The sequence below is a fragment of the Ammospiza caudacuta genome, chromosome 21 (assembly GCF_027887145.1).
Source record: "Ammospiza caudacuta isolate bAmmCau1 chromosome 21, bAmmCau1.pri, whole genome shotgun sequence".
NCBI classification, from domain to species: Eukaryota; Metazoa; Chordata; class Aves; order Passeriformes; family Passerellidae; genus Ammospiza; species Ammospiza caudacuta.
Window position 1 is genome coordinate 10,319,343 of NC_080613.1, and position 24,659 is coordinate 10,344,001.

Sequence of the window (24,659 nt, forward strand, 5' to 3'; positions counted from 1 at the left end):
ATTCCTAGGGATGAGTGGGTGTCACAGTGGTGCAGCCTGGTGACCTGCTGGTGTGGGACTGGGACAGACTGGGACATCCAGGATGGGAAAAACTCACTGTGACACTCCAGGGATGCTCTGATCATCACTGCCACCCAGGATCTGGGGGCAAGGGGGAGCCCCACCACTTCATGTCCCTGAATCCCAAACCTCTGCTCATTCCCATTGTGCTCAGGAAGCCTGAGAAGGAATTTTCAGTGTTAAAACCTGTAGGAATAAGTGTGGGGATGTCCAGGCATAAGAAAGCTCAAACTTTCTCCTTCATGGAAGTCTCCTTGCAGGGGCAAGGACTGAGCCAGAGCCCTCTTTCCCAGGAGGTGATGTGGGAGCTTGGTTTATTTACCACTTCAGGGGATTTTGGATGGAACATGAATGAATTCCCATCCAATGCAAACACTGATTTAAATGGTGTGACTAAAGAGCATTTCCCCTTCTGGCTGTGTTATGTCTCTGGAGTCACAAAGCTGCAGGTTCTCTCTGACCTTTCTGGGAAAAACCAGCTACTGGGGACCTGCCCTTCTCGAAGGAAATTCTGGGGGGAAAGAAAAGGTCTTTTTTATGGCCCTTAGTGAACGATTCTTTTTCCTTTCTTTGCAGTCTGTCCTAAAGTTGTGCTTTAATTTTTTTTTTTCTTTTCCCCTCTGGCCACTTAAGGAGATGATCCAACCTTGGGCATTTCTGGACCCTTGATAAAGTGAAACGTGCAAAATCCCAGCAGGCAGCAGATGTTATAATGCTTAATTTTTAGCATGAGAGATAAGCAGTTGAAGGGCTGGGAGACAGCTGCTGAGGGGACTTGGTCAAAAAGTTCCTTAAGTGAGTGAGATTTGGCCCAAAGAAAACCTGTCCAAGAGGAACAGAAGTGTGTGCAGGGAAGGGCACAAGAGGAGGTGGGCTCATCTGGGATGACTTCTCATCATTTCTCTTAATTCCTTCCTTGTTGCATGTTGCTAACAGACAGTGTGTGACCAGAGCTGGAGCTTCATCCCCACATTCATCCTGGTGAGGAACAGGACAGGGAGGCTGGAGTTTATCCCCAGGTTCATCCTGGTGTTCAGTTAGGAGCAGGATGGGGAGGCTGCTGTGAAGTTTATCCCTAAATTCTGGTCCTGGTGTTCAGTGAGGAGCAGGATGGGGAAGATGCTGTGAAGTTTATTCCCAAATTCATCCTGTTCAGTGAGGAGCAGGATGGGGAGGCTGCTCTGGAGTTTATCCCCAAATTCATCCTGATGTTAAACGAGGAATAGGATGGGGGCTGCTCTGAAGTTTATCCCCAGATTCATCCTGGTGTTCAGTGAGCAGCAGGACAGTGAGGCTGCTCTGGAGCTTCCCTGAGCTCTTCCTCCCAGCCCCACCCAGCCCAAAGGCTCTCGTTCTCACCAGTTCATGCTCTGGTGCCTCATTAATGTTTGCATATGGCAAAGAGCAATTTCCACCCTCGGTTTCCCCTGCAGTGGCACAGGGTGCAGGACTGCCTGTGCTCTGCCCATGGAAGCTCCCCTGCAGCACTCTCCCTGTCCCTGGAGGGAGCTGATCTCCAGTGCCTTTGCCTCTCCTGTGCCCAGGGCGCAGGACAGGGCTCAGAGCTGTCCCCTGCTCTGCTGTGCTGTGTGGGGACAGAGGAGTTTGCAGGGCCTGTGACACACAGCTAATGACCTTCTCCCTGCCTGTGTTTCCTTTACGTCAGAAGTCGGAGTGCTTATTAAGTTTGGAGGCTTACTCCCAGGAGCAGAAGAAGAGGATCTGCTGGTGTCTGGCTGAGAACATCACCAAGCAGCAACATCCGGCAGCGGCTCCTACGGAGAGCAAGGTAAGAGAGCCACGGGAGCTGGGGATTCCTGCCTGGAGCACGGCAGGCTCTGCCTCTGGGGGGCTTTGTCAGGGATGCTCCTGCCAGGAGGGTGTGCAGGAGGCTCTTTGTTTGCCAGGTGAGCAGGGAGTTTGTGTTCAGGCACTGCTGTGTCTGCAGCTTCCTGCCCTGCCTGGGGAGCAGTGGCTGCAATTGCATCTGCTGGGAGCTGAGGCAGGCTGGGCTGACACCTCCCAGCATCTGCATTTGGATATTTGGACAGCTGAGGCTCCACAACCCCGCGGCCAGCCTGCTCTGAGAGCTCGCCTCTGGGGCAGGATGGAGAACAGAGGGAGAGGTTCAAGCTGGGATCTCTGGGTGCTGATGTAAAGGCTGAGGTGATGGGGGCACTGGGGCAGAGATTTGCCCCTTCTGTGCCCTTGGGTGGGCTCAGGTGTTTGATTCTGACCCCACAGATGTGCTCCATGCACAGAGGGCTTGTTTGGGCAGTGCTGTTTTTCATGCCCAGCAAGGCAGCCCCAGCACTTTTCCCACGCTGAGGAGCTCCAGCCTGGCCCGGGAGCGCTGTCTCAGCAGCTCTGGCACAGAAATGTGTGTGAGCAGGGCTCTGAGGCTCTGCCTGCCCTCTGTGGGTGCAGTGAACACCCTAAACCACTTCCTCTGGGGCCAGGGCTGCCCCACGGAGCTGTGTGGCACTCTCTGCTGGGTCCTGTTGTGTCCTGGGGGCTGGGTTTGGATTGCTGGACACTGCTCTGGGAGAGGAGAAACCCCTGGAGGGTGACACTGCTCTGGGAGAGGAGAAACCCCTGGAGGGTGACACTGCTCTGGGAGAGGAGAAACCCCTGGAGGGTGACACTGCTCTGGGAGAGGAGAAACCCCTGGAGAGTGGAACTGCTCTGGGAGAGGAGAAACCCCTGGAGAGTGGCACTGCTCTGGGAAAGGAGAAACCCCTGTGTGGGGTGTTTGAGGAGCTTTAAGTGCTGCAGATGAAGATTTTGGGGGTAAAATGCCTGGATCCCTCCCTTGGCTGGTGTAGGGTGGTGGAGCAGCTTCTGGCCCATGTTCCTGCCCCGTGTGGGTGCCTGTCCCCATCTGGGTGGGTGCCTGTCCCTGTGTGGGTGCCTGTCCCCATGTGAGTGCCTGTCCCTGTGTAAGTCCCTGTCCCCGTGTGGTGCCTGTCCCCTGCTGGCCCAGGGCGGGTGGCTGTCCCCGTGTGGGTCTCTGTCCCCGTGTTGGTGGCTGTCCCTGTGTGGTTCTCTGTCCCTGTGTGGGTCCCTGTGTTGGTGGCTGTCCCCTGCCGGCCCGGGCCGGTGGCTGTCCCTCTGTGGGTCCCTGTCCCCGTGTTGGTGCTGTCCCCGTGGGGGTTCCTGTCCCCTGCCGGCCCAGGCCGGTGGCTGTCCCCGTGTGGGTGGGTGCCTGTCCTCCTCTCCCCGTGTTGGTGTCTGTCCCCTGCCGGCCCAGGGCGGGTCTCTGTCCCCGTGTGAGTCCCTGTCCCCTGCTGGCCCAGGCCGGGTGGCCGTCCCCGTGCGGGTCCCTGTCCCCATGTTGGTGGCTGTCCCCTGCTGTCCCTGTGTGGGTGGCTGTCCCCTCCCCGTGTGGGTCGCTGTCCCCTGCCGGCCCAGGCCGGTGGCTCCTCCCGCAGCCGCGGCCCGGCCCGGCCGGCGCTGCCCGGCCCCGCTCCCGGCGCTGTGGCTGCGGCTCCGCAGCTCCCAAAGTGGGTCAGCACAAACAGCTCCGCGGGAGACACAGCCTCCGGATTCCTTTTCCTGCACGTTTCAGGCAGACTAAAATAGCAACAGCAGCGCACAAAGCCTGAGAACCTGGTTACCAGCCCAAGCTCCCGCCCTGCGGGTGCCCCGGACCGCTGATGCACACAGGTGACAGCGCGGCCACCTCTGCTGGCCCTGGGGCACCCGGCTGGCACTGGGCCCTGCTGGAACCCACTGATTCCAGCTCTGTGCTGGGCTGGCTGTGATCCTGCCTCGGGCTGGGGACCAGCCAGGGTGAAGCTGTGGAGGGACATTTCCAATCTGAGCATCTCAAAGGGGCAGCTTGGGGCTCCATCCTGGCAGGAGCTCTGGGCTCTGAGGCTTTCAGGGCATGGGGCTGTTTGCCCTGCCCAGCCCATGGCAGGGTGTGGGGCTGTGCTCACAGCAAAGCCCTGGAGCCTCCGCTCCCTGAGCTCTGGAAGGAACCTGGCCACTGGACAGGTGAAAAAGTGCTCCAGAGGACATCACATCTCTTTCAGAAGCTTTTCTGTGCCTCAATAGCCAAGAGGGTGTTCTTTGGGTGCTGTGGAGAGCCATCATGGGCCCTCCAAAGTCGTGACAAAGGGGGTTTGTCTTGGCTTGCCAAAGCTGATGGAAATCCCACTGCTGGGGTGTGGGGCCAGGAGGGAGAAAAGGAGTGTGACAGCAACTACCAGGCACTGTAAATTGAGTTTAAAGCATCATTTCCGTCCCAGCAAGGTGTAAAGAGCCCAGGATGCAATTTTAAAGCAAACCTGGTGTAAATTGCAAGAAGGAGCAGTGAAATGCAGGAAGGAGATCCTGAGGGGACAGGGAGGGTGCTTGGGGCAGTGTGGGTACACAGGGCTGGGCAGGAGCCTGAGCTGGGAGAGCTGCAGCTGGGGCTGTGTCCAGGCTGGTTTCTCAGGATAGACCTCTCTGGGGATGCCAGAGCACTGGGAGACAGGAGCTGGGAAAATCAGCTGCTTCTTGCAAGGGAGAACTGATCCATTAGCTTGGCTTACCGGTCATTTGATACTAGGGCTATTCAGGGAAAAAGCCCAGTGTCTGTGCTCTGTGAACAGACAAATTAAGCTGGAAATATCAGCCTGGCCAGGAATCTGATTTGCAAAGCCTTCAAAACTGCTGCAGCTCAGCAAGAGGCAGCTCATTTTGCTGTGGCCACAGTCTGGCCAAGGGGATGTGGGCCTTGCTGTGGGGTGGGGATGAAGGGCCAGCACAGCCCATGTGCCATGTGCCAGCTGTGTGCTGGAGCCAGGAAAAGGGACACTGTCCGAGCACAGAGCAGCTCCTCAGGAGCCTCCATGCCTGCAACCTTCAAGCTGTGCAGATATCAGACAGATTTGGGGCTTTGGGGTGGTGCCTCCTGTTTTTCAAGGCCCCCCTGAGCTCTCCTGGGCAGGGCAGCACTAAGGGCAGGAAGGTGGCTCAGGGCCAGGCTCTGCAGAGCTGTCAGTGCCTCTGGCAGTGCCCCTGGCAGTGTCCCCAGGGAGGATGGTGTCAGGCCAGGAGGATGAGCCCTGCAGGGGCTGTGTTGGCAGTGCTGCTGTCAGAGCTGGGTTTGGAGCAAAGCTGTTGGTTTCTGGGGGACTTGAGCAAATGCAGCATCTGCTTCTGGAGATGGAGGAAGAGACATCCATGAGGGATGCAGTTGTGATAGTCCAGCCCTGCTCCCAGTGGGCTTTTCCTGCCAGAGTCAGGGCGGGAGGAGCTCTGGGGACAGCGTGGCTGTTGTGGTCCAGCTGTCTGTCCCTGGTGTCAGATGTCAGTGTCAGGGATGTGCTGCAAATGGGGCTCTGCTTTCCACGGTAAGACTTGGCTGAACTCCCCTGAGCTGCAAACCCACCCAGGTGGCTGCAGCAGCTCAGGAATTGCCCTGTGGGGATTTTCTGCACCTGCAGAGCCTTCCCCCTCTCATCCTTGTGCCCAGGTCTGCTCTGGATGCTGCCCCTGCCCTGTGACTGTGCTGAGCGAGTCCCTCTAAAACACATCCCCATCTTGGAGCAAACCTTCCCCTCTGGGGCTGTGAGGAGCCTGGAGGCTGTCTGGGGCTGCCAGGAACCACAGCCTCGGCAATGTGATTACAGAGGAGCAGCTTTGTGCTTTAACTGCGTTAACCCTGGCTCGGGTGCTGACCATCAGCGCTGGGCTCCCCTCACATTGCTGCACCAGCTGGGGAGATTCAGCCTGGCTGAAGGGAGAGAGGGCAAATGCAGAGAGCAGGGGCAGGGCAGGCACTGGGCTGGGGCTGCTCCAGCTGCTGTGGCTGCCAGGGAAAAGCTCCACAGACAGCAAAGCCCCCCTATGTGTGATGGAAAAGCTCCACACACAGCAAACCTCCCTTGTGTGTGATAGTAAAGCTCCACACACAGCACAACCCCCCCTGTGTGTGACGGACCTGCTGCCACCGTCTGATTCTCACTGCTTGTTTCTTTGTGTCTTCCACACTCAGAACGGCTGATTACTCTTCCCTTCTGGCTCCGTGACCTGAGATTACCTCGGAGATGATGGCTGGCTGTATCTGAGAGATGCAGATTATCCTTAAGCTAAATAATTACGGACACTCGGTGGCGTGGACTTTGGGAGTCCAGGACGGGTGCTCCCCTTGTTTCCCGAGGGCGGTGGTGGATGCTCAGCGCTTTCCCAGCCCTGCTGGGAGCAGCGTGGATGACCCGGCCCCTCCTGGCAGCGCTGGCTCCGGTGCTGGGAATGAGCGGCGGGGGGACCGGCCCCTTCCTGGCCGTGCCTTGCTCAGGAAGGGCAGGGCTGTTTCTCTCACTTATTTACAACGTGCTTGACAAGTGCGAGTAAATGAGCTGTCGGCAAAAGCAAACAGTGTGTGATGGAGGGCTGATTGAAACCAGGGCTGGGAGGGCACCTGCGGCTGCTTCAGTAGGGGTCACCCCTCTCCTGTGCCACCCCCTGCCTCCTCTTCCTCATCCCGAGCACCCCACCCTGCTGTCCCCCCACAATCCCTGCTCCTGGGCACCCCCTGTCCCAGTAAATCCCTTCTCCTTGCACTGGGGCATCTCCTGGCCCTCAGTGCACAGTCCAGCACCAGGCCCTGGGGTGTGACAAACACTTGGGGACAAGTGTGGACAGCCCCGTTCCTCCCTGTGTCTCTGAGCAGTTTAGCTAGAGTGTGATCAGCTCTTTGATGGGGAAGGAGGGGAGGATTTTGTACCTTCTGATTTTGTTTCTGGCCAAAGTCTTCTCATTTTGGGCTGGGAACCTGCTGCCCCATGGGTGCCATCTGCTCCAGGGGGTTCTGCTCATCTGCTGCTGTGGGGCAGGACATGGCCAAGGGTGCAGGAAAACTGGAGCTTCACCAGAGCCTTTCCTGCCACACACCAACGCGAGAGGCTGGCCAAGGCTGAGCACAGCAGCACCTGGAGGGCCAACCTGAACCTGGCCATACCCTCTGAGCACCTAACTGTGCTGTCAGGGGGTTCAAAGAGGGGAGAAACCTTGAGGCTGATTCTGCCCCAGTGAGGGACAAAGGATCAGCTGGCAGCACGTGCAGCCAGGTCACAAAAACAAAACAAAGTCTTGTTCCACTGTTCCACCAGCAGCTCTCATCCTGGACTGGGGAAACTCATTGCTAAGGACGGCCAAAGGCTCCATGGATCTGTGAGGATGTGGGACCAGAGATGCTCTTCCTCTCTGAGTCAGGCTCCAGTGCAACTCTGTCCATTTAAAATCTGGAGGAAGCTGTCCCTCCTTAAACAGTCATGGAGCTACAGACTGGTTTGGGTTGGAAGGAATCTTTAAAATCGTCTGCCATGGACAGAGACACCTTCCACTATCCCAAGTTACTCCAGCCCCATACAGCCTGGCCTGGGACACTTCCAGGGATCCAGGGGCAGCCACAGCTGTTCTGGGCACTGTGTGCCAGGGCCTGCCCACCTCTATAGTAAAGAATTTTTTCCTAATATCTGACCTAACCCTGCCATCCTTCATCTTAAGGCCATTCCCTTTGTCCTGTCACTTCAGGCCCTTGTCCAAAGTCCCTCTCCAGCTCTCCTGGAACCCCTTTAAGCACAGGAAGGGGTTCTAAGTTCTCCCCAGAACCTTCTCTACTCCAGGCTGAGCAGCTGCACATCCATTGGCTTCTAGCCTCCATAGCAAGGACACGTCCCAAGGCCCCGGGAGCTGGGCTGTGCCTGTGGGCTGGATGGGATGCTGGGCTGGGTGCTGATCTGTTTATCACCTCCCTGAGCCCTGGGTCACTGAATCCTGGCCCCCTTGGCCTCGCTGCCAGCCCTGGTGCCGTTCCTGGTGGCACTGAGTGGCCCCAGTGCCCGAGGCAGGGGCAGGAGGAAGGGAGCAGAGGGGCCCAGAGCCACAGCTCCCCTGGGATTGTTCCTTTGCTTGGCTGTGCTCCTGAGCCATGAGCAGAGCAGGGCTGTCCCCTCTCCCAGAGGTTCCTGGGGCAGATGTCTCCTGGCCAGCCCACACCCCTCACCCCCAGCAGCAGCACAAGGCTCAGGGCAGCCGGGCAGGAGCAGCTGCCAGCGCTTCCATCATGGCCAGAGGCAGTGTCAAACCCTGAAGGGCTGCTCCTGGCCATCCCCAGAAGGGCTGGGAAGGGGAAAGTGCTGGCAGCAGCGGCGCCTGAGCAGGGTGAGATCATCTGCAAGGGTGGGCAGAGCTGAGTGCTCTGAGCCAGAGCTGCTGTGATTTAATGGAGGTGCTGCAAGTGCTTCTTGCAGCCTGCCAGCCTGGAGCCCTGTTCTTCTGTGCCCAAACCCCTCCTGCCTGTGCCCAAACCCCTCCTGCCTCGGGTGGCTGCTCCTTCTCTTCCCCCTGGGCATGGCAGAGTACTGTGAGCGTGTGACTGGGCAGACTTTGAAGCCAAGTTGAAATAACTTCATGCAAAAGTTATCCAAACCCTGATATCTCTGCAGAGTTAAAGGATTTATTCAAAATTCCAGGGGGCTTTGGGTGGTGATGCCCAGAGTGGTGTGGGACTGGTAGGCACAGCTTCATGCTGTCCCTGTGGCACCGTGGCCCTCCACCAGGCTTGGTGTCCTGCCCTGAACGAGCACCTTCCTATGCAGCAGCAGGGCAAGGCCTGCCAGCAGCACTGCATGAAGGTTGTGTGTGCCTTTGGAGCCACCAGAGTTGGGTTTGGGACCATTTGGGATTCCTCCCTCCTGTGTGTGGCTCTGGCCATGGTCCTGTTGGAGGCAGTCACAGTAGAGCTGCTCTGCCAGGTCCTCTCCTCCCGGTGGATGTTTCCTTCCAGTGGTCTCTGCTAGCACAGGAACAGCTTCCAGCACAAGCCTCTGGTCCTGTGTAAGTGGTGTTGGGATGAGTCCTTCCCAGTGGATCTGCAGTGACTGAATGCATCAGGCTGTGGTTATCACCCCCCTCACCCTGCCCAGGGGACAGAGCTCTGCCCTGCCCACAGAGCTGCAGATTCTCCTGCTGAGCAGCACGGAAGGGAAAGGGTTCTGTGGGCTGATGGCAGTGAGAGGATCTGCTCCTTCCTCCCCCTTTCCCACCACTCTGGATTTTTACTGCCAGGGATATTTATGACCCAGACATCATCTCACAGCTCTGGGTCCCCCGGCACCTGCCCTGCAGTGATGAGGCTGCAGGCAGCAGCTGGAGCCTGCTCAGGAGCTGTATCCCCCCACAATGCTGTATCCTGCCCACAGCAGCGGGTGGTGTGGTGACATCCTGTGTCCCACACTCCTGCAGCCAGCCAGGTGGCCTCAGAGGGGGAACAGGCACAAACCCCCAGGCCCATCTCCCTTCAGCAGTGCAGGCAGGATGGGAGCTGGGCACAGCTTTGGGGTGGCTGTGCCAAGTCACTGCTGTCCATGGTGACCACGTGTAGCTGAGCTCGGCTCTGTGTCCAGTGACACCAGGGAGCTTCCACATTGCCTGTGCCACTGCAAAGCTGTGGCTGCCTGTGAGGCAGAACAGGCAGCACAGTCCTGCTCATCCCAGGAGCATTCAGGTGGCTGCAGCTGGCTGAGCAGGGGACGTGTGTGTGTGCCCAAAGTCTGTGCTGGGGCAGAGCTGAGCTCAGGCTGTCACTGGAGCAGTGAGGGGTGGCTGTGGGGCAGATAAAACCAGCACGTGTCTGGGAGTGGCTGTGCACACACACCTCACTGTGCTCTCTCTGGAACCATCAGGACACTTTCCTGTCTCTGTCAGTGAGGTGGAATGCCCAGCCTGGGGTCAGGTCCCCAGCCCGGTGTGCATGGGGGTGCCACGAGAGGCCCTGGCCTTGTAGGAGCAGAGGGGGGGCAGATGGTCACACATGGGCTGTCCCCTGGATGGACTCCATCCACCATCCTGCCTGTTTATTCTCCCTGTCCCTGCCCATTGGGGTCGAGCTGCTCACAGAGGTTGGGATGCCAAGGGCAGAGCTCCCCATTGCAGAGCATCCCCCACTCCAGAGCTGTCACTTCGCCACAGAAAATAGTCTGGGAAAAAACCCCGTGAACAGCGAACTTGCAGCAGAATTTCCTTAAGCAGGAAGCGGTGAGGGCCCGCCAGTGAGGGGTGGCTGTGGGGCAGATAAAACCAGCATGTGTCTGGGAGTGGCTGTGCACACACACCTCACTCTGCTGTCTCTCTGGAACCATAAGAACACTTGACTATCTCTGTCAGTGAAGTGGAATCCCAGCAGGAGAAATGCCCAGACTGGGGCCGGGTCCCCAGCCCGGTGTGCATGGGGGTGCCACGAGAGGCCCTGGCCTTGCAGGAGCAGAGGGAGGGGGCAGATGGTCACACATGGGCTGTCCCCTGGATGGACTCCATCCACCATCCACCATCCACCATCCACCATCCACCATCCACCATCCTGCCTGTTTATTCTCCCTGTCCCTGCCCGTTGGGGTCGAGCTGCTCACAGAGGTTGAGATGCCAAGGGCAGAGCTCCCCATTGCAGGGCATCCCCCACTCCAGAGCCGTCACTTTGCCACAGAAAACAGTCTGGGAAAAAACCCCGTGAACAGCGAACTTGCAGCAGAATTTCCTTAAGCAGGAAGCACCGGGATATCTGCTCGGTGTCGCCGGGGGCAGGACAGGGCAGGAGGAGCAGAGGGTGATGCATGGCCCTTCCTCAGGGCACAGCGGCCGTGCGCTGCTGTCAGCAGGTACCAGCACCTCCGGGGACAGCCGCCAGAGCCAGAAATAGCACGGGGGGCACGAGTGAGCCGCGTCTGGGGGAGGCTGGGGCGGTTTCAGCCGCCGCTTGACACGGCCATTAATAACAGCGGGGCAGAGCCGGAGCCAGCAGCAGCAGCAGCAGCCGAGCGCCGCCGCGGGCACATGGGGGCTGCAGCCGGCGGAGGAGCCGCTCGCCCGGCCCGGGGGATGCAGCTCGGGGGCCGCGGTTGGTAGGTGCTACAAGCCCAGGATGCAGCTCAGGGGCCGCGGTTGGTAGGTGCTACAAGCCCAGGAGGCAGCTGAGGGCCGGAGCCGGGGCTGGGCAGGATCCGGCTCAGGCTGAGGGAGCCGCACGGGGTGCCAGGAGCGCTGGTGTCCTTGGGGATCCAAGCTCCGCTCCCTGCCCTGCTCTCTCCTGGGAAACTGTGGCTCCTGCACGGCTCATCTGCCACCAGTCTGGGCTTGAGGGAGAGCAAACGGGCATTTGTACTGCGGGGATGTTTTGAGGTTCCCCCTCAAATCCAGGCTGTGCTCGGCTGTGCGTCGGCCCCAGCTGGCTCTTACTGTGGGATCAGCATTGCAATGTGCCCACAATGTGGATTTTCTGCTCCGGGACTTTTGCAGCCTTTAGATACCGTCTCTGGACTGGCACTAGGGACCAACCAGCAGGTTCAGGCTGGAATTGCAGCCGTGGCATGCTCGGAGTCTCGCTGGGGATGGATGGGCTGCGATGCGGAGCTGGGGCTGCGGGGCAGCTGCGGGTCGGGGCTGGCAGCCCGGGGCGGTGTCGAGCCCCTGGTGGCGGCGTGGGGAGGGTCGGTCCCCATTTGGGGCTGGCACCGTGAGCTGACACCGGGATGCGGGGTGGGAGCCGAGCCTGCAGCCGAGCTCCTCTCCCCGGGCACGGGGCTGCTGCCGTCGGGTGGGCTCCAGGCTGGGCAGAGCCCTGTGAGCAGCGACCCCCGGGAATGCAGGGATGGGGATCGGGATTTGGGCAGGTGTTGGGGAAGATGAAACAGGAAAGCCTTATAAATATGATTGCCTGGCAAAAGATTCTGAGAATATGGAAATTATAAGCGAAACTATGAAGTGACAGCAAGCTTTGAGATACCTCAATACTGAACAACTGGAAAACAATGGTGTGGCTGGCTGAAGGTGATCCCCTTTTGATGGAACAACACCCTCTGCTTGCAGACAGGCCCAAGGGTCAGAGCAGACCCTACAGCTTGGCAGGAGGGGCCCAAAGAGGAGTTTTTAGGGTTTAAAATGTAACACAGTATGGTAATGTAATGATTATGACAAGCTGTATGGAACTGCTATAGGATTTGTATCTTGTACTAGATTGGTTAGTGAGAATTAGAATATTCAACACAGAAGAAAATTTATTGTATTGTAACAGGAAACTTGCTCTATTACACTTTTGCTCTCTTGCCCTCTCACTCTCTCATCCTCTCTCCCCCTCTCTTCTCTCATTCTTGCTCTGAGCTGTGGCTGGCAGCTCTCAGCAGGGCCCTGCACCCAGGCCCTTTGCAATAAACCCCAAGTTCCAGACCTGGCTCCAGAGATCTCTGGTCTCTGTCTGTCCCGATGCTCCTACAGGCAGGGATCCCCCCGTGCTTCCCCCCCGAGGGCTTCTCCTGCCAGGCTTCGCGGTACAAACACCCCCCCCATCTCCCATCTGCACCTCCACCCTCCCTGCCCTGCCCTGCCCCGGGCACTGCCAGCTCTGCTGCTCGGCTCAGACACCCGCGCCCTTTTGCTGTTCCGCTAATTGCCCGGGATCAATTATTCATTGTGCAGTAATGAAGCAGGGCGAGGGTAGAGAACCCGGCTGAGCAGCGAGCCCTGGGCTCCGGCCGGCCTCGCTGGGTGAGGAGCAGAGCTCGGGGAATGTTTCTTGTGAGCACTTTCACAATGACTCCCACCAAGATTTTCTCAAGTTTTGGTAGTTCTGCTTTGCATTTCTGGCTCTGCTTTCTTCCCCTCAGCCCCGTGCTGTGCTTTAGATGCTGTTCCCTGTAGCTGGGAGCTTCCTGGGTTCTTAGAAGTCACTTTGAAATCCTGAGGTGCTCAACAGCCTTTCACAGAAGTTTCCAATCTGGTGGATCTGGGCACAGTTTGTCCCATGCTAAGAACCCAAATTGAAAAATATTTTCCTTTTGCTTTAGGAGAGATCTACTTTGGAAAGATTGGTTTTCCTTGATGATGTGGGTACTCTTTTTTGCATCAGCTGCAATCCAGCTGGGGTGGGGTGGGATGTTGCCTCCAGCACAGGGAACCCACTGCTGTCTGCAGCTCTCCCTAGATAACCTTGGTCTCATTCCCATGGAGTTAAATGCTTTTGGGGACAGGTGAGGCCTCTCAGAGCAAAGGTCTTTGAGGGGCAGCAGGAGCCAGAGAGGGACACAGGGAGGATGGAGCTGCCATGGTTGGGGACAGCCACAAGATTGGCTCCTCCTGCAGAGTCCCTGGAGGTCCATCCACCCTCCTGGGTGAGAGCACATCCCTTGCTCTCCTGCTACATCCATGTCCAACAGCTGCAGGGACTTTCCTGCTTTTCCCAATCCCTGCTTTTGGCTGAGGAGGTACCTGGGTGCAGGGCAGCTCTCTGAGCTGAGTTTTGCCTCCATAAAAGAAAGAGAAAACCTGAGCATCCCCATCAGGAGCCAGGAAAGGCTCAATTAAACTCAATTAAATATCCCCGTGGCCAGACATTCCTTGAGCCACAGTGGCTCCACAGTGCTCTGAGAGGAGCAGAGGCTTTGAAATGAGAAGCTGAAAGCCTCAAACCCCAAAAATCCCTGACCTCTCCTTGCTGGGGATTCCAGGGAATGCCACCTGTGCCAGCATTCCTGGCAGTGGCAGAGCTGGCAGCAGCACCAGGGCAAGGGCAGGGCAGGCTCCAGCTCTCAGTGTGCTGTCTCTATGGTTGGGGTTTTCCCAGCTGGAAGCCCCAGCTGTGGGCCACCAGCAAGGCCACATTATTAAAAGAAATGCTGGAGAAGTCAAGGTTGTGATGGCACTTACTGAAATTTTCTCTGCTGGTGAGCTGGAACTGTCCTGGATGTGAGCAGCAGCTCAGAAAAACCTGAGTTTGAAGTACAGACCAAGGAGCAGAGGGTTTGCAGTTCTTCTGCCCTGCCTTGGTTTCAATAAAACTTTAAAAACTTGAAAAAAACCCTAATTTTTGAGATAGTGAGTGATCCTTGATGGCAAAGAGAACCCAGAGAGTGGGTAACAGGTGCAAGGTTTGAGGATGTTGAAGCAGGCAGGGCAGTGTTGGCTTTTTTTGGAGTGTGTTGATATTTGCTCAATGGGGAGATAATTCTCAGGAACTCTATTGCTGTTGCTCTGCTCTCAGACCTATCATCCTCCTTCCCTAAAATGACCCCAGAGAGCCATCCTGGGCTTTGGAGGCAGCTCTTGCTTCTGCTTTCTCTTCCCCTTCTCAGGAAATGCTGCCTTGGCCTCTGAGTCTGAGACAGAAACTGGAGGAGTGAAGTGTGAGACCCTCCAGGGAGGATGGAGTAAATCCCCTCAGCCCTGCCCCGATGCAGACAGGGAAACCCAGAGGCTGGGAATGGCAAAACCACTTTGTTGGGTGCAAGGGAGGATGCAGGTGGTGAAAAAAGGAAAATCTGCATGTGGAGGTCAGGGACAGCCAGATGCTGAGAGCAGTGAGACCAAGGCATTGGGAATGGAGAAGTCCAGATGTTGGCTGCTGGCTCCTGAGCTGCTGCAGGGAGAGCAGGGGATGTTTGGGTGAGTCTGTGAGGGGGAAGGACAGCAGCTCCCTCAGACAGCACCAGCTCTGCCTCCACTGCTGCTCCTCCAGCAGCCCCTTGGCCACATGAAGGGGTGAGAAGGTGTCAGCCCCCCTCAGGTACTGGAGAAGCTGCTCAGTGGCTCCAGGGCCTAAAGGGCTCCAGGAGAGCTGGGGAGGGAATTTGGGCAAGGGCCTGGAGTGCCAGGACACAGGGAATGGCTCCCACAGCCAGAGGGCAGGGCTGGATGGGATATTGGGAATTGGGAATTGTTCCCTGTGAGGGTGGGCAGGCCCTGGCACAGGGTGCCTAGAGCAGCTGTGGCTGCCCCTGGATCCCTGGCAGTGCCCAAGGCCAGGTTGGCTGTGGCTTGGAGCAGCCTGGGGCAGTGAACCCCATGGAAGGAGGTGGGATAAGATGGGCTTTAGGTCCCTTCCAACCCAAACCATCCTGTGAGCCTGTGAAACCTGGTCACATCCCCATCCTTGAGGTCCCAATCAGCTTTGGGCAGCAAGGTGGCCTTGGCTGATGAAGAGCTGATGAAATCCCTGGTGCTGATGCAGTCCCAGCCAGGAGCAGCTCCGTGGGCTGGCAGTGATGGCATTGCTGCCTCTCCCCAGCCCAGGTGATGCTGAGCAGAGCTCAGCCCTGTGCAGACAGCATTTCACAGCCCTGGTGATGCTCTCAGCCCAACATGGAACCGACCCTGGCTCATGGTGAGGCTGCTGCTCATCCCCTCCATGCCAGAGAAGAGCAGCAGAGGCTCTGATTGAATTAGTGCAAGGATTTAATTTAATCCCCAAATGTCTCTCATTTTAAAGGAGCCTGTTCATTTCCTTCTAGGACCTTATCAGATGCAGGCACCCAGCACTGTGAGCAGGACTGGGCAGAGAGGCAGTGTTGGGGGAGGGCTTTGTGGGCACTGACTCCAGGGCTGTGTGGGTTTTTCCTCTAATTATTTCATGAGATAATGATGACAGTGATTGCAAGACAAATAAAACATCAGCAGCATCATTGAGGCAGCTCTGGTGCAAATGGGCAGCCTGGCAGGGCAGGGCTGGAACATTCCCTTCTTACAGGGAATTAATGTGCAATGTCACCCCAAGGGTGGGTGAGGGAGCATTTGCTTTGTGCCTGACACCAAATCCAACTGTTTCATCCAGCGATGCCATGGATGCACCAAGCACAACGTGGTCTCTGAATTTGTGTTCTGACTCTCTGGGGGAGTTCAGGTGATGCTGAATCTCTGCTGGGTGAGCCAGGCTGGGTGGGACAGAGCTGCTGCTCTCTGTGCTACAGGTGACGCAGGGACCCTTTGGGTGTGATAAACCAGGACAGGGCACAGCTGGACACGTGTGGGCTGTTCCACTGAGCTCCAGCATCTTCCTGGAAACCCACCCAGCTCTTTGCCCCTGAGCCCAGGCTGGGGGGTGTCTGTGCTGTCCCCTCTGGGCACAGGGGGCTCACACCCCCCACCCCTGGTGTTTCCTGGAGGTGACAGCAGTTCTGCAGCCCAACATCTGCACACAGCTGCTGGGGATGTCCAGGGTGGTTATCCCTCCTTTTTGTGCTTGGGGGAATGAGGGGTGTCCCCTGCAGGGTGGCTCTCCCTGGGGTACTGTCACAGGCTGGGACTTCCACAGGGATGGAACCTCTGTCCACTCTGTGTGTGACTCTTCCCAATGGGATGTGTGGCTGGATGGGCTGACTCCTGGGGCTGCTGTCCCTTTTGAAGCTGAAGTCAGGGGTGTTTTTGTTAACTCCAGCTTTCTGGTATCACTGGGTTTGTGAAAATGCTTGGATCTCAGCTGGGGATACAGTGACTTCTTTTCTGGGTGGTTTGTTAGCTGAGGGTGGTCCTGTGGAATAGTCCCTGCCCCAGGACCTGTGGAGGAGGGAATTGCTTCTTAAAGAGAGGATTTTCTCTCCTTTGGTCTTTTTTCCCCTGCTGGGCTGGTTTTGCCCATTTGGCTTAGACACAAAAATCACACAGGACCCTGCTCTGGCAAGAGAGGGCTCATCAGAGGCTCCCCCTGCTCACAAAAACAACCTTGGAGGTTCTTTCCCTTGGATTTTTCCCTTTGAAAGGACAGAGCTTGCCCAGGCCTTCCCCAAAAGGCAAAGAGACCTGGAAAACCCATCCCCAAAGGCACAAACCCCGGCAGGGGCTGGCAGGAGCGGCTGTGGTTTTGTGGGGCTTGCCCAGAGCTCGGGCTGAGCTGGGGCAACGCAGGGATGGGCAGAGCCCGGCGCTTCCCCTCGGCCTTTGATGATAACGCGGTGCAGGAGGGGCCAGAGCTGCCGAGGAGCTGCTGGGTTTCTCTGCAGCCCTGGGGGATCCCGGCAGGGCAGCAGCTCCAGCAGACATCGGGGTGAGGATGCTGCCATGGCTCTGCCTCTGTGGCTGGAGCCCAGCTGGTGCCCTGGGATTCCTCAGAATCCCCCTCAGTGGGAGCTGAGTGCCACCATCCCGCTCCTGCCAGCCGGGGCACCTGGTGTTCCAGGGCTCGGGAGCAGCGCTGGCTGCTGACAGCAATGGGTGACTTGGCACCACCTGGGGACGTGGGGACAATGCCATCCCACCCCACAGAGCACTGCTAGCGTTGTACAAATCGGTGCCAGCCTTGAAGGTGGGGTGTGAGGAGGTGAAAGGCTCCCCAGGAAGGTGCCAGAGAGATCTGGGGATTTGGGGTGCTTCTGGTTTCATCCTTCTCTATCTTCTCCTGTGGCAGATGCTGGAGACGGACGCCGAGAAGCCGGGGCAGATGCCCTCGGAGGACGGGAAGGCAGCAGTGGGTGATGCCCCTCTGGCTGCCAAGGCAGCGGCTCTGGCCGAGCCCTGGGACGCTCTGGGGGCCACCCAGGCTCCTCTCCCGGCGGAGAAGCAGCCGGTGGCCACGGCAAAGGGAGAGGAGCAGCCCGGCCCCCTGCCCGCCTTTGTGATCCCCGAGCTGCGGCTGGACAGCACCTTCAGCCAGAGCGCCGCGGGCACGGGCGGCGCCACGGACGGCGAGGACGAGGAGGAGGATGAGGAGGAAGATGAGGACGAGGAGGACGAGGAGGAGGAGGAGGACAGCGACGAGCAGTACCTGGAGAGGAACGAGCTGAAGCGCAGCAGCATGATCGAGACGGGCGGGCAGCCCGGCTACACCCTGAGCGTGCAGGGCTCGCTGCGGCGCCGCACGCACAGCGAGGGCAGCCTCCTGCAGGAGAGCAAGGGCCACTGCTTCACCTCCGACACCACCCTGCACTGCCCCGACAGCCAGGGCACCGCCGCACGCTGGGCCCTGCCCTCCCCCAGGACCCTCAAGAAGGAGCTGGTCAAGAACGGCGGCTCCATCCACCAGCTGACCATGCTCTTCTCGGGCCACAGGAAGGTACGGACGTGGTGCAGGGACAGCTCCTGGGCTGGAGAAGTCCTGCCATGTGGGCCCTGTCTCCATTGCCATGGCAAAGCTCCCTTCTGAGGGTCCCTGCCCCTGGCAGCAGCTCTGGAGGTGCCAGCACCCAGGCATGGCACACACAGCAGCGTGCTGGGGCCGTGGGTGGCACTGCCACTGCTGCACCCATGGCCTGGGCAGCGCTGTCTGCTGGGATGCTGGTGGCTGAGTGTCCCTGGGGATCTGGGAATGCACAGGGGAGAGTCCCTGGTGACAGTCCCCAGCGTGCAGGAGCAGTGGGACCCTCTGCCCCAGCAGCTTCTGCAGGGCTTTGGCCACTGTGGGTCCATCTCATGCAGAAGCTGTGCTCAGCAGGGATGTGTGACCCCCTGTGCTGCAGGAGGAGCAGCAGAGGCTGTGCTGAGGCAGCTCTGCCCAGGACTGGCCAGTGCAGTCCCAGGGTCTGGGGTGCTCCTGAGCCCCCAGAGCAGAGCTGGCCCTGGCTGCATAGTGCAGGAGTGAGCTGCCAGGGCAGAGATCATTCATGGGAGTGCTGCTGTCCCCATCCTCCCCAGGTGGCACTGGCAGGGTGCTGAGAATGGCCCCAAACCCTGCTCTGCCCCATCCCCAGCTCTGGGTGCTGCTCGGGGCTCTGGTGCTCAGCACAGGGCTGCAGTTCAGTGCTCAGGGTGTGCTCCCAGACCAGGACCATCCCTGCTACTTGGGAGCTCCTTGCAGAGGCACATTCTGCTCCAGAGCCATGGCTCCTTGGCAGGAGAGGCTGCTGCAGACCCTGGGGTTAAACCCAGCCTGGGTTAACCCTTTTCCTGCCACGCTGCTTGAAAAGCCACCCTGATGCTGTTTCCTGGAGGAATTTTTGGGCTCAGTTGGTAAGAGCCCTTCCCAGGGTTACAGACTGCTGTCTGCAGGGGATGGGGCTGCTGTCTGCAGGGGAGCCCAAACTCTCCTGGAGACTGAGGCCAACAATTAATTGTGTGCGGGAGGAGATGGAGGGTTCAGACCCGCCCTATCCCCGATAAAGAAAAGCCACCCTTGTGTCAGGGACGCGGTCGCTGCCTGTCACACTTGCGGGGGAGGCGGTGACAGCGACAGCGCCAGCGTCGGCTGGGAGCGTCCCGTGAGCGGTGCCCTGAAGGAGAGCTCACAGTGCCGCTGTGTGTGCAGCCCCGAGCCTGCAGCCCTGAAACCCTGCATCCGTGCATCCGTGCAACCCTGCAATCCTGCAACCCTGCAGCCCTGAGCCTGCAATCCTGCATCCCTGCATCCCTGCAGCGCTGCCCGGGCCGGGTGGGCTCTGTGTCCCTGCCGGGCACCCCGGCTGTGTTCCCCCTGCCCCGGGGAGCGCCCTCTGCTCTTCCTGCTCTCACTTGGGGAGACATTTTCCCGAGAGGTGAACGCAGCTCCTCCTGCGTTAAACTGTTCTGAAGGTGCACGTTAGACTGGGATTTTTGGGGCAGGGACTGGCAGCCTGTGCCGGTGGAGAGGGCAGTGTGGTGGCTGCACCTCCTGCAGCTCCCAGTTCCAAGCCTGCAGGAGCTCTGGCTGCCTGGAGCCTAAATCCCCGCCCATGTGTTCTGCTGGGCACCCCTGCCTGTTCCTGCTGCCCTGCTCTCTGCTCACATCACCCTGCTCCCACTGCCCCATTTCCTCTGCTCTGCTCCCATTGCTCTGCTCCCACCACCCCATTCCCATTGCCCTATTCCCACTGCTCTGCTCCCATTACCCTGCTCCCGTCATCCCATTCCCATTCCCCTGTTCCCACTGCCCCACTCCCATTGCCCTGTTCCTATTCCCCTGTTCCCACCACCCCGTCCCCACTGCCCCGTCCCCACTGCCCCGTCCCCACTGCCCTGTTCCCATTCCTCTGTTCCTATTCCCCATTCCCACTGCCCTGTTCCCATTCCTCTGTTCCTATTCCCCATCCCCACTGCCCTGTTCCCATTGCCCTGTCCCCACTGCCCAATTCTCACTGCCCCATTCCCGCTGTGCTCCCACTGTCCCATTCCCCTTGCCCCATTCCCACTGCCCCATTCCCACTGCTCCATACCCATTGCCCTATTCCTACTGCCCCATTCTCACTGCCCTGTTCCCATTGCCCTGTCCACACTGCCCCATTCCCGCCATGCTCCCACTGTCCCATTCCCCTTGCCCCATTCCCACTGCCCCATTCCCATTCCCCATTCCTACTGCCCTATTCCCCTTGCCCTATTCCCACTGCCCCATTCCCATTCCCCATTCCCACTGCCCTATTCCCCTTGCCCTATTCCCACTGCCCCATTCCCATTCCCACTGCCCTATTCCCACTGCCCCATTCCCCATTCCCACTGCCCCATTCCCACCGTGCTCCCACTGTCCCGTTCCCCTTGCCCTGCCTCTCCAGCTGCCTGTGGAGGGAGTGCAGCAGTCAGGGAAGGCAGACACGGGGCTGAGCCGCTGTGGGATTGTAGCCCCTGCCTACACTTCGGGAACACTTTCATTGCTCTGTGCCCTTGAATAGTTCAATGAAAACCTCCCAGCTTTTTGGAGCAGGCCACTGATGCACAATTCCCACAGGGAATTCCCCACCAAGGATCAAGCACTGGCAACACCTGCACCCAGCTGCAGGGCCTTGCTGCAGGGCCATCATATCCATCAGCCTTGGTTATTTTCCCATCTGGGAGTGTTCCAGAGGGGCTCATCCTACAGCCTCCTTTAACCCCATCGTGCCCGGTGTCCCTCCCCATCCTCCTTCCCGCGGTGGGGTTTGGAGCTGGATGTTCTATGGGCACGGTGGGGAGCCTGGGGCTCCTCGGGAGAGCTCTGCCGCTGCCTTTTGTCCCCGAGGCCGGAGCCTGTGCGGACAATGGCAGGAAGGCGCGGCCAGCCCGTCTGCCGGGGCTGCAGCGGCCGGGGCCGCATTGTTCGGGCCGATAAACTCCGGAAAGCGGGGCCAGAATGGAAGGAAATGTCCGGAACCCCGGGCCCGGGGCTGCGGGGCTGAGCGCTGGGTTCCCACGGCCCGGCCGCGGGGGATGAGCCTGGAAAGCGCCCGGCAGGGACACACAGCCCCCGGGGCTCCTGAAACACCCCACGGCCAGGGCGGGCCCCGAGTGTCACCATGTCCCCTTGGTTCCATCAGGCCCCGCAGTGTCACAGTGCTCCCTGCGCTCCCTGAGGCCCCACACCACCCAGCCCAGGCCATTGCCCTGGTTCCAGTCACTCCCAGTATGACCCCAGTGACCCCCAGTCTCACTCAGTATATCCCAGTTGCCCCCAGCATGCTCCCAGTCACTCCCACTTCCTCCCAGTTGCTTCCAGCATGATTCCAGTTGCCCACAGCTACTCAGAGTCACCATCAGTGCAGTTCCAGTTGCTCCCAGTATATCCCAGTTTTCCCCAGCATGGTCCAAACTGCCCTCAGCATGCTCCTGGTCACTCCCTGTATGATCCCAGTCCCCCTAGTGTCATCCCAGTTCCACTCAGTATGATCCCAGTTGCACCCAGTCACCCCTAGTACAGTCCCTCTCACTGCCAGTATGATCTCAGTGGCCCCCAGTATAGACACAGTCACTCCCAGTTGCTCCAGGTTGCCCCCAATATGGTCCCAGCTGTTCCCAGTGTTGTCCCCTCCAGTATGGTTACAGACACTCCCAGTACATCCCAGCTGCCCCCAGCATGCTCATTCCCAGTCACCCCAGTTTCCCCAGTATGGTTGCAGTTGCCCCCAGGAAGACCTCACTCATTCCCAGTCACCCCAGTTGCCCCAGCATGGTTCCTCCCAGGGATCAGGATGCTGGCCATGAGCATCTGCAGCGTGCAGGGATGGATGGAATGCTAAATCCCCTGGGCCATGGTGATCCTGTGGATCTCCCTGCCTGGTGCCAGCCTTTGTGGCTGTGCTGGTGCTGCCCTGAGCTCTTGGCACATCCCAGATCCCCTTGGTTTGTCCAGGCTGCCCTGGAGCAGTGGTCAGAGAGGACAATTGTAAACTGCAATGATATGATTCAATTATAGTTGTCCTGCTCTGATTTCTCCTGCCTGGGGACTGCTGGGGACTCCTGATTGATTTTGGGTGCCCAGCCTGGTTCTGGGGGGCTCTGTGGGCAGAGGCAGGATCCCTGTGCCCCCTCAGGAGCAGGAGCACCAGGAATGGGGATTGAATGCTCTCCCTGTAGGAGGTTCCACTGTCAGCACCTTGAGCCTGGAGGGTACCTGGGCTGTGGCCCTGGGGTCTCCTTGGATGCTCCAGGAGCACCACGGGCTGAATTGGCAGAGGATGAGGAGGGCAGGGAGGTTCCTGTGTCAAGAGCTTGTCCTGTGTCACTGCCATCCTGGGGAAGGGGCCCTGTGGGTGCTGTGGGTGCTGTGGGTCTGGGCTGGGTGCTGTGGGTGCTGTGGGTGCTGTGGGTGCTGTGGGTGCTGTGGGTCTGGGCTGGGTGCTGTGGGGATGCTGGCCCTGCTGGCTGGTGACACAGAGTGACACCGTGGGCGCGTCCTGGTGTGATGACAGACACTGTTCTTCTGTTCCCCCAGCTGAGTGGAGCAGACCCCGAGTGCAGCTGTGACGAAGGGGACGAGACCTCCCGCAAGAAGCGCAGCAAGAGTCTGTAAGTGTCACACTGGGGGTGGCACCAGGGGGTGCCAGGGCTGTCTGTGGGGTCAGACACCTCGGCCTATCCCTGCTGGAGCCCTCAGGATCCCTGTCTTCCCCGTGCCTTTTTCCAGCAGCAAAGCCACGCACTGGGGTCTCAGTTCAGAGGGAATTGTTTCCAGGGAGGGTGCGGGGTGTGCTGGGGGCACTGCCCAGCCCAGCTGGGAGCCCGGGCAGGGCGAGGACACGGGCTCTGGGGAGAAACAGCGTGCCCGGGTTCAGGGAGAGGACATGGAAGCGCTGAAATCTGAGCTGGGGCCTCCTTCCCGCTGGCCCCATGCCGGGAGGGGAATGGGGAGGTGGGATGGGGAGGGTCAGGCTCAGCCCTCGCCACTCATCCGCGGCAGAGCGGTGGGAGCGGGGACCGCGGGGACCCCCGGGGACACCGGCAGCTCTCTGCTGCCCCCGGTAAGGCTTCGGGGTGCCAAAAAGTGGGTGCGAGCAAGGACAAGGCAGCCGTGGCCTTTGCTGCCCTCAAACACAGCTGCAGCTGAGGGAGGCAGAGGCACGGGTGAGGATGTGCGGGAGCGAACTCTGCAGAGCGAGGATCCGGCCGGGGGTGCCCGGGCCGTGTGCCACGTGTGCCCGCTGCCCTGCTCCCTGCTCAACCACCCTGAGCCCTGTGCGGGCAAACGGAGCAGCCACACGTGCTCGGAGCGGCCCGGGCTGCGAGGGGGCTGCGCACGCCGCTGTGCCAGCGAGCGGCACTGTGGGCCCGCGCTGCCGCAGCGCTGCCGCCTATTTTTGGCTCTTTTATTATTTACCCCCCAACAGTGGAAATGAAAGCAAAGCCCTTGGAGCAGGGACGTCCCCGCGGCCGCGGGGGGAGGCTGGGCCCCCCCGGTCAGGAGAGGGCTCCGCTCACCTTGAGCGGCGGGGGATGCTCGGGGGATGCTCCGGGGAGCGCTGGCAGCGCCATTGGCTGCGCCGCCCGTCCCCGCCGGCCCCGGGACTATTTATGGGGCGGGGGCCGCGGTCCGCGCTGCTCCTCTCCCGGCCTCCATGTGCCACGCCATGGTGGACTTTTCCGAAAAATACCTGGAAAGGTAGGACAGCCAGGGTCCTGTGAGGAACGGGGACGTGCTGCCCCGGGGATGGTTTGGAAACAGCGCAGGGTGATGTGCTGGGCCTCGTGGTCATGCTGGGGTGCTGGGGCAGATCGATTTATAGAGGCAACTCCGCAGTGAAATCAGCAATTGTTTTGTGGAATTACTTTTGCTGGGGCATTTATTGTGCAGTGTGGCCGCAGCTGGAGGCTGTGCTGCCCATGGCTGTCACAGCCTGGGTCGGTGCCACTCCTTCTGTGCAAGGATGTGCAAGAGGAGCAGCATGTGGAAGTTGGGGAGCTTCCTTAGGAGGTGTTTGCCTGGTGTGTTCCAGCTGGGAAATCCACCCAGGAGCCAGGATCACCTGCCTGGTGTGTTCCAGCTGGCCCAGTGCCGAGGGCTGTGCTGTGAGGGTGACCCTCCTGTGTCACACAAGGGGTGTTCAGAGCTCTGCCAGCCCGAATGCTGCCCTGCTAAACTGGCACTGCTGGGAACAACTGGGAGCTGCTGTCCTGTTAAACTGGGAGCACTGCTGAGAACAGCTGGGAGCTGCTGCCCTGCTGAACTGGGAGCACTGCTGGGATCGCTGCTCGGGGCTGTGGATGGCTGGTCCCGTGTGCTGGCGGGTTCCCGGCTGCCGGCGGCGCTGGCGGCGCAGCGATGGGAGGCAGATGGGGTTTGGAGCGTGAGGCTCCGTGTTTGGATCTGCTTTTCCCACATTAGCCGGTGCCTGACGTGCGTCCTGCTGGGATCACAGCCCAGGGGGTGTGCAGGCAGTGAAACTGTTCTTGAGGGTATGGATGGCACCGGGGACAGGGGGAGTGATTGCCCTCTACAATCATTCTGTGGCTCATTGGACTGAGCCCTGGGGTTGTTGCACCTTTTATTTTACCCTCCTGGGACTGGAGAGAGCTGTGGGTCTGGAGAACATCACCTGGGGTGGGGTGGTGCATCCGTGCCCTGAACCCCTCCTGTCCCCCTCGTGTCCCTGGGCATGGCTTGGCCAGGTAGAGGTGGCTTCTCTGAGCATCCTTGCTGTGCGACCTGCGGCAGATCCTGTAACGTTAAATTTGCAGAATCAGAAAGAGCAGGA

General features: G+C 59.3%; 1 protein-coding gene across 1 annotated transcript in view; it reads left to right on the top strand.

The window, feature by feature from the left end:
• Positions 1 to 24,659, top strand: part of RGS3 (regulator of G protein signaling 3) — a 71,075-nt gene that overhangs the window by 41,955 nt on the left and 4,461 nt on the right. The window contains exons 15-17 of the mRNA XM_058818485.1: positions 1,727 to 1,849; positions 17,222 to 17,866; positions 22,403 to 22,476. Of these exons, the coding sequence (XP_058674468.1) occupies positions 1,727 to 1,849; positions 17,222 to 17,866; positions 22,403 to 22,476 (842 nt within the window). The remainder of the gene's footprint in view (positions 1 to 1,726; positions 1,850 to 17,221; positions 17,867 to 22,402; positions 22,477 to 24,659) is intronic.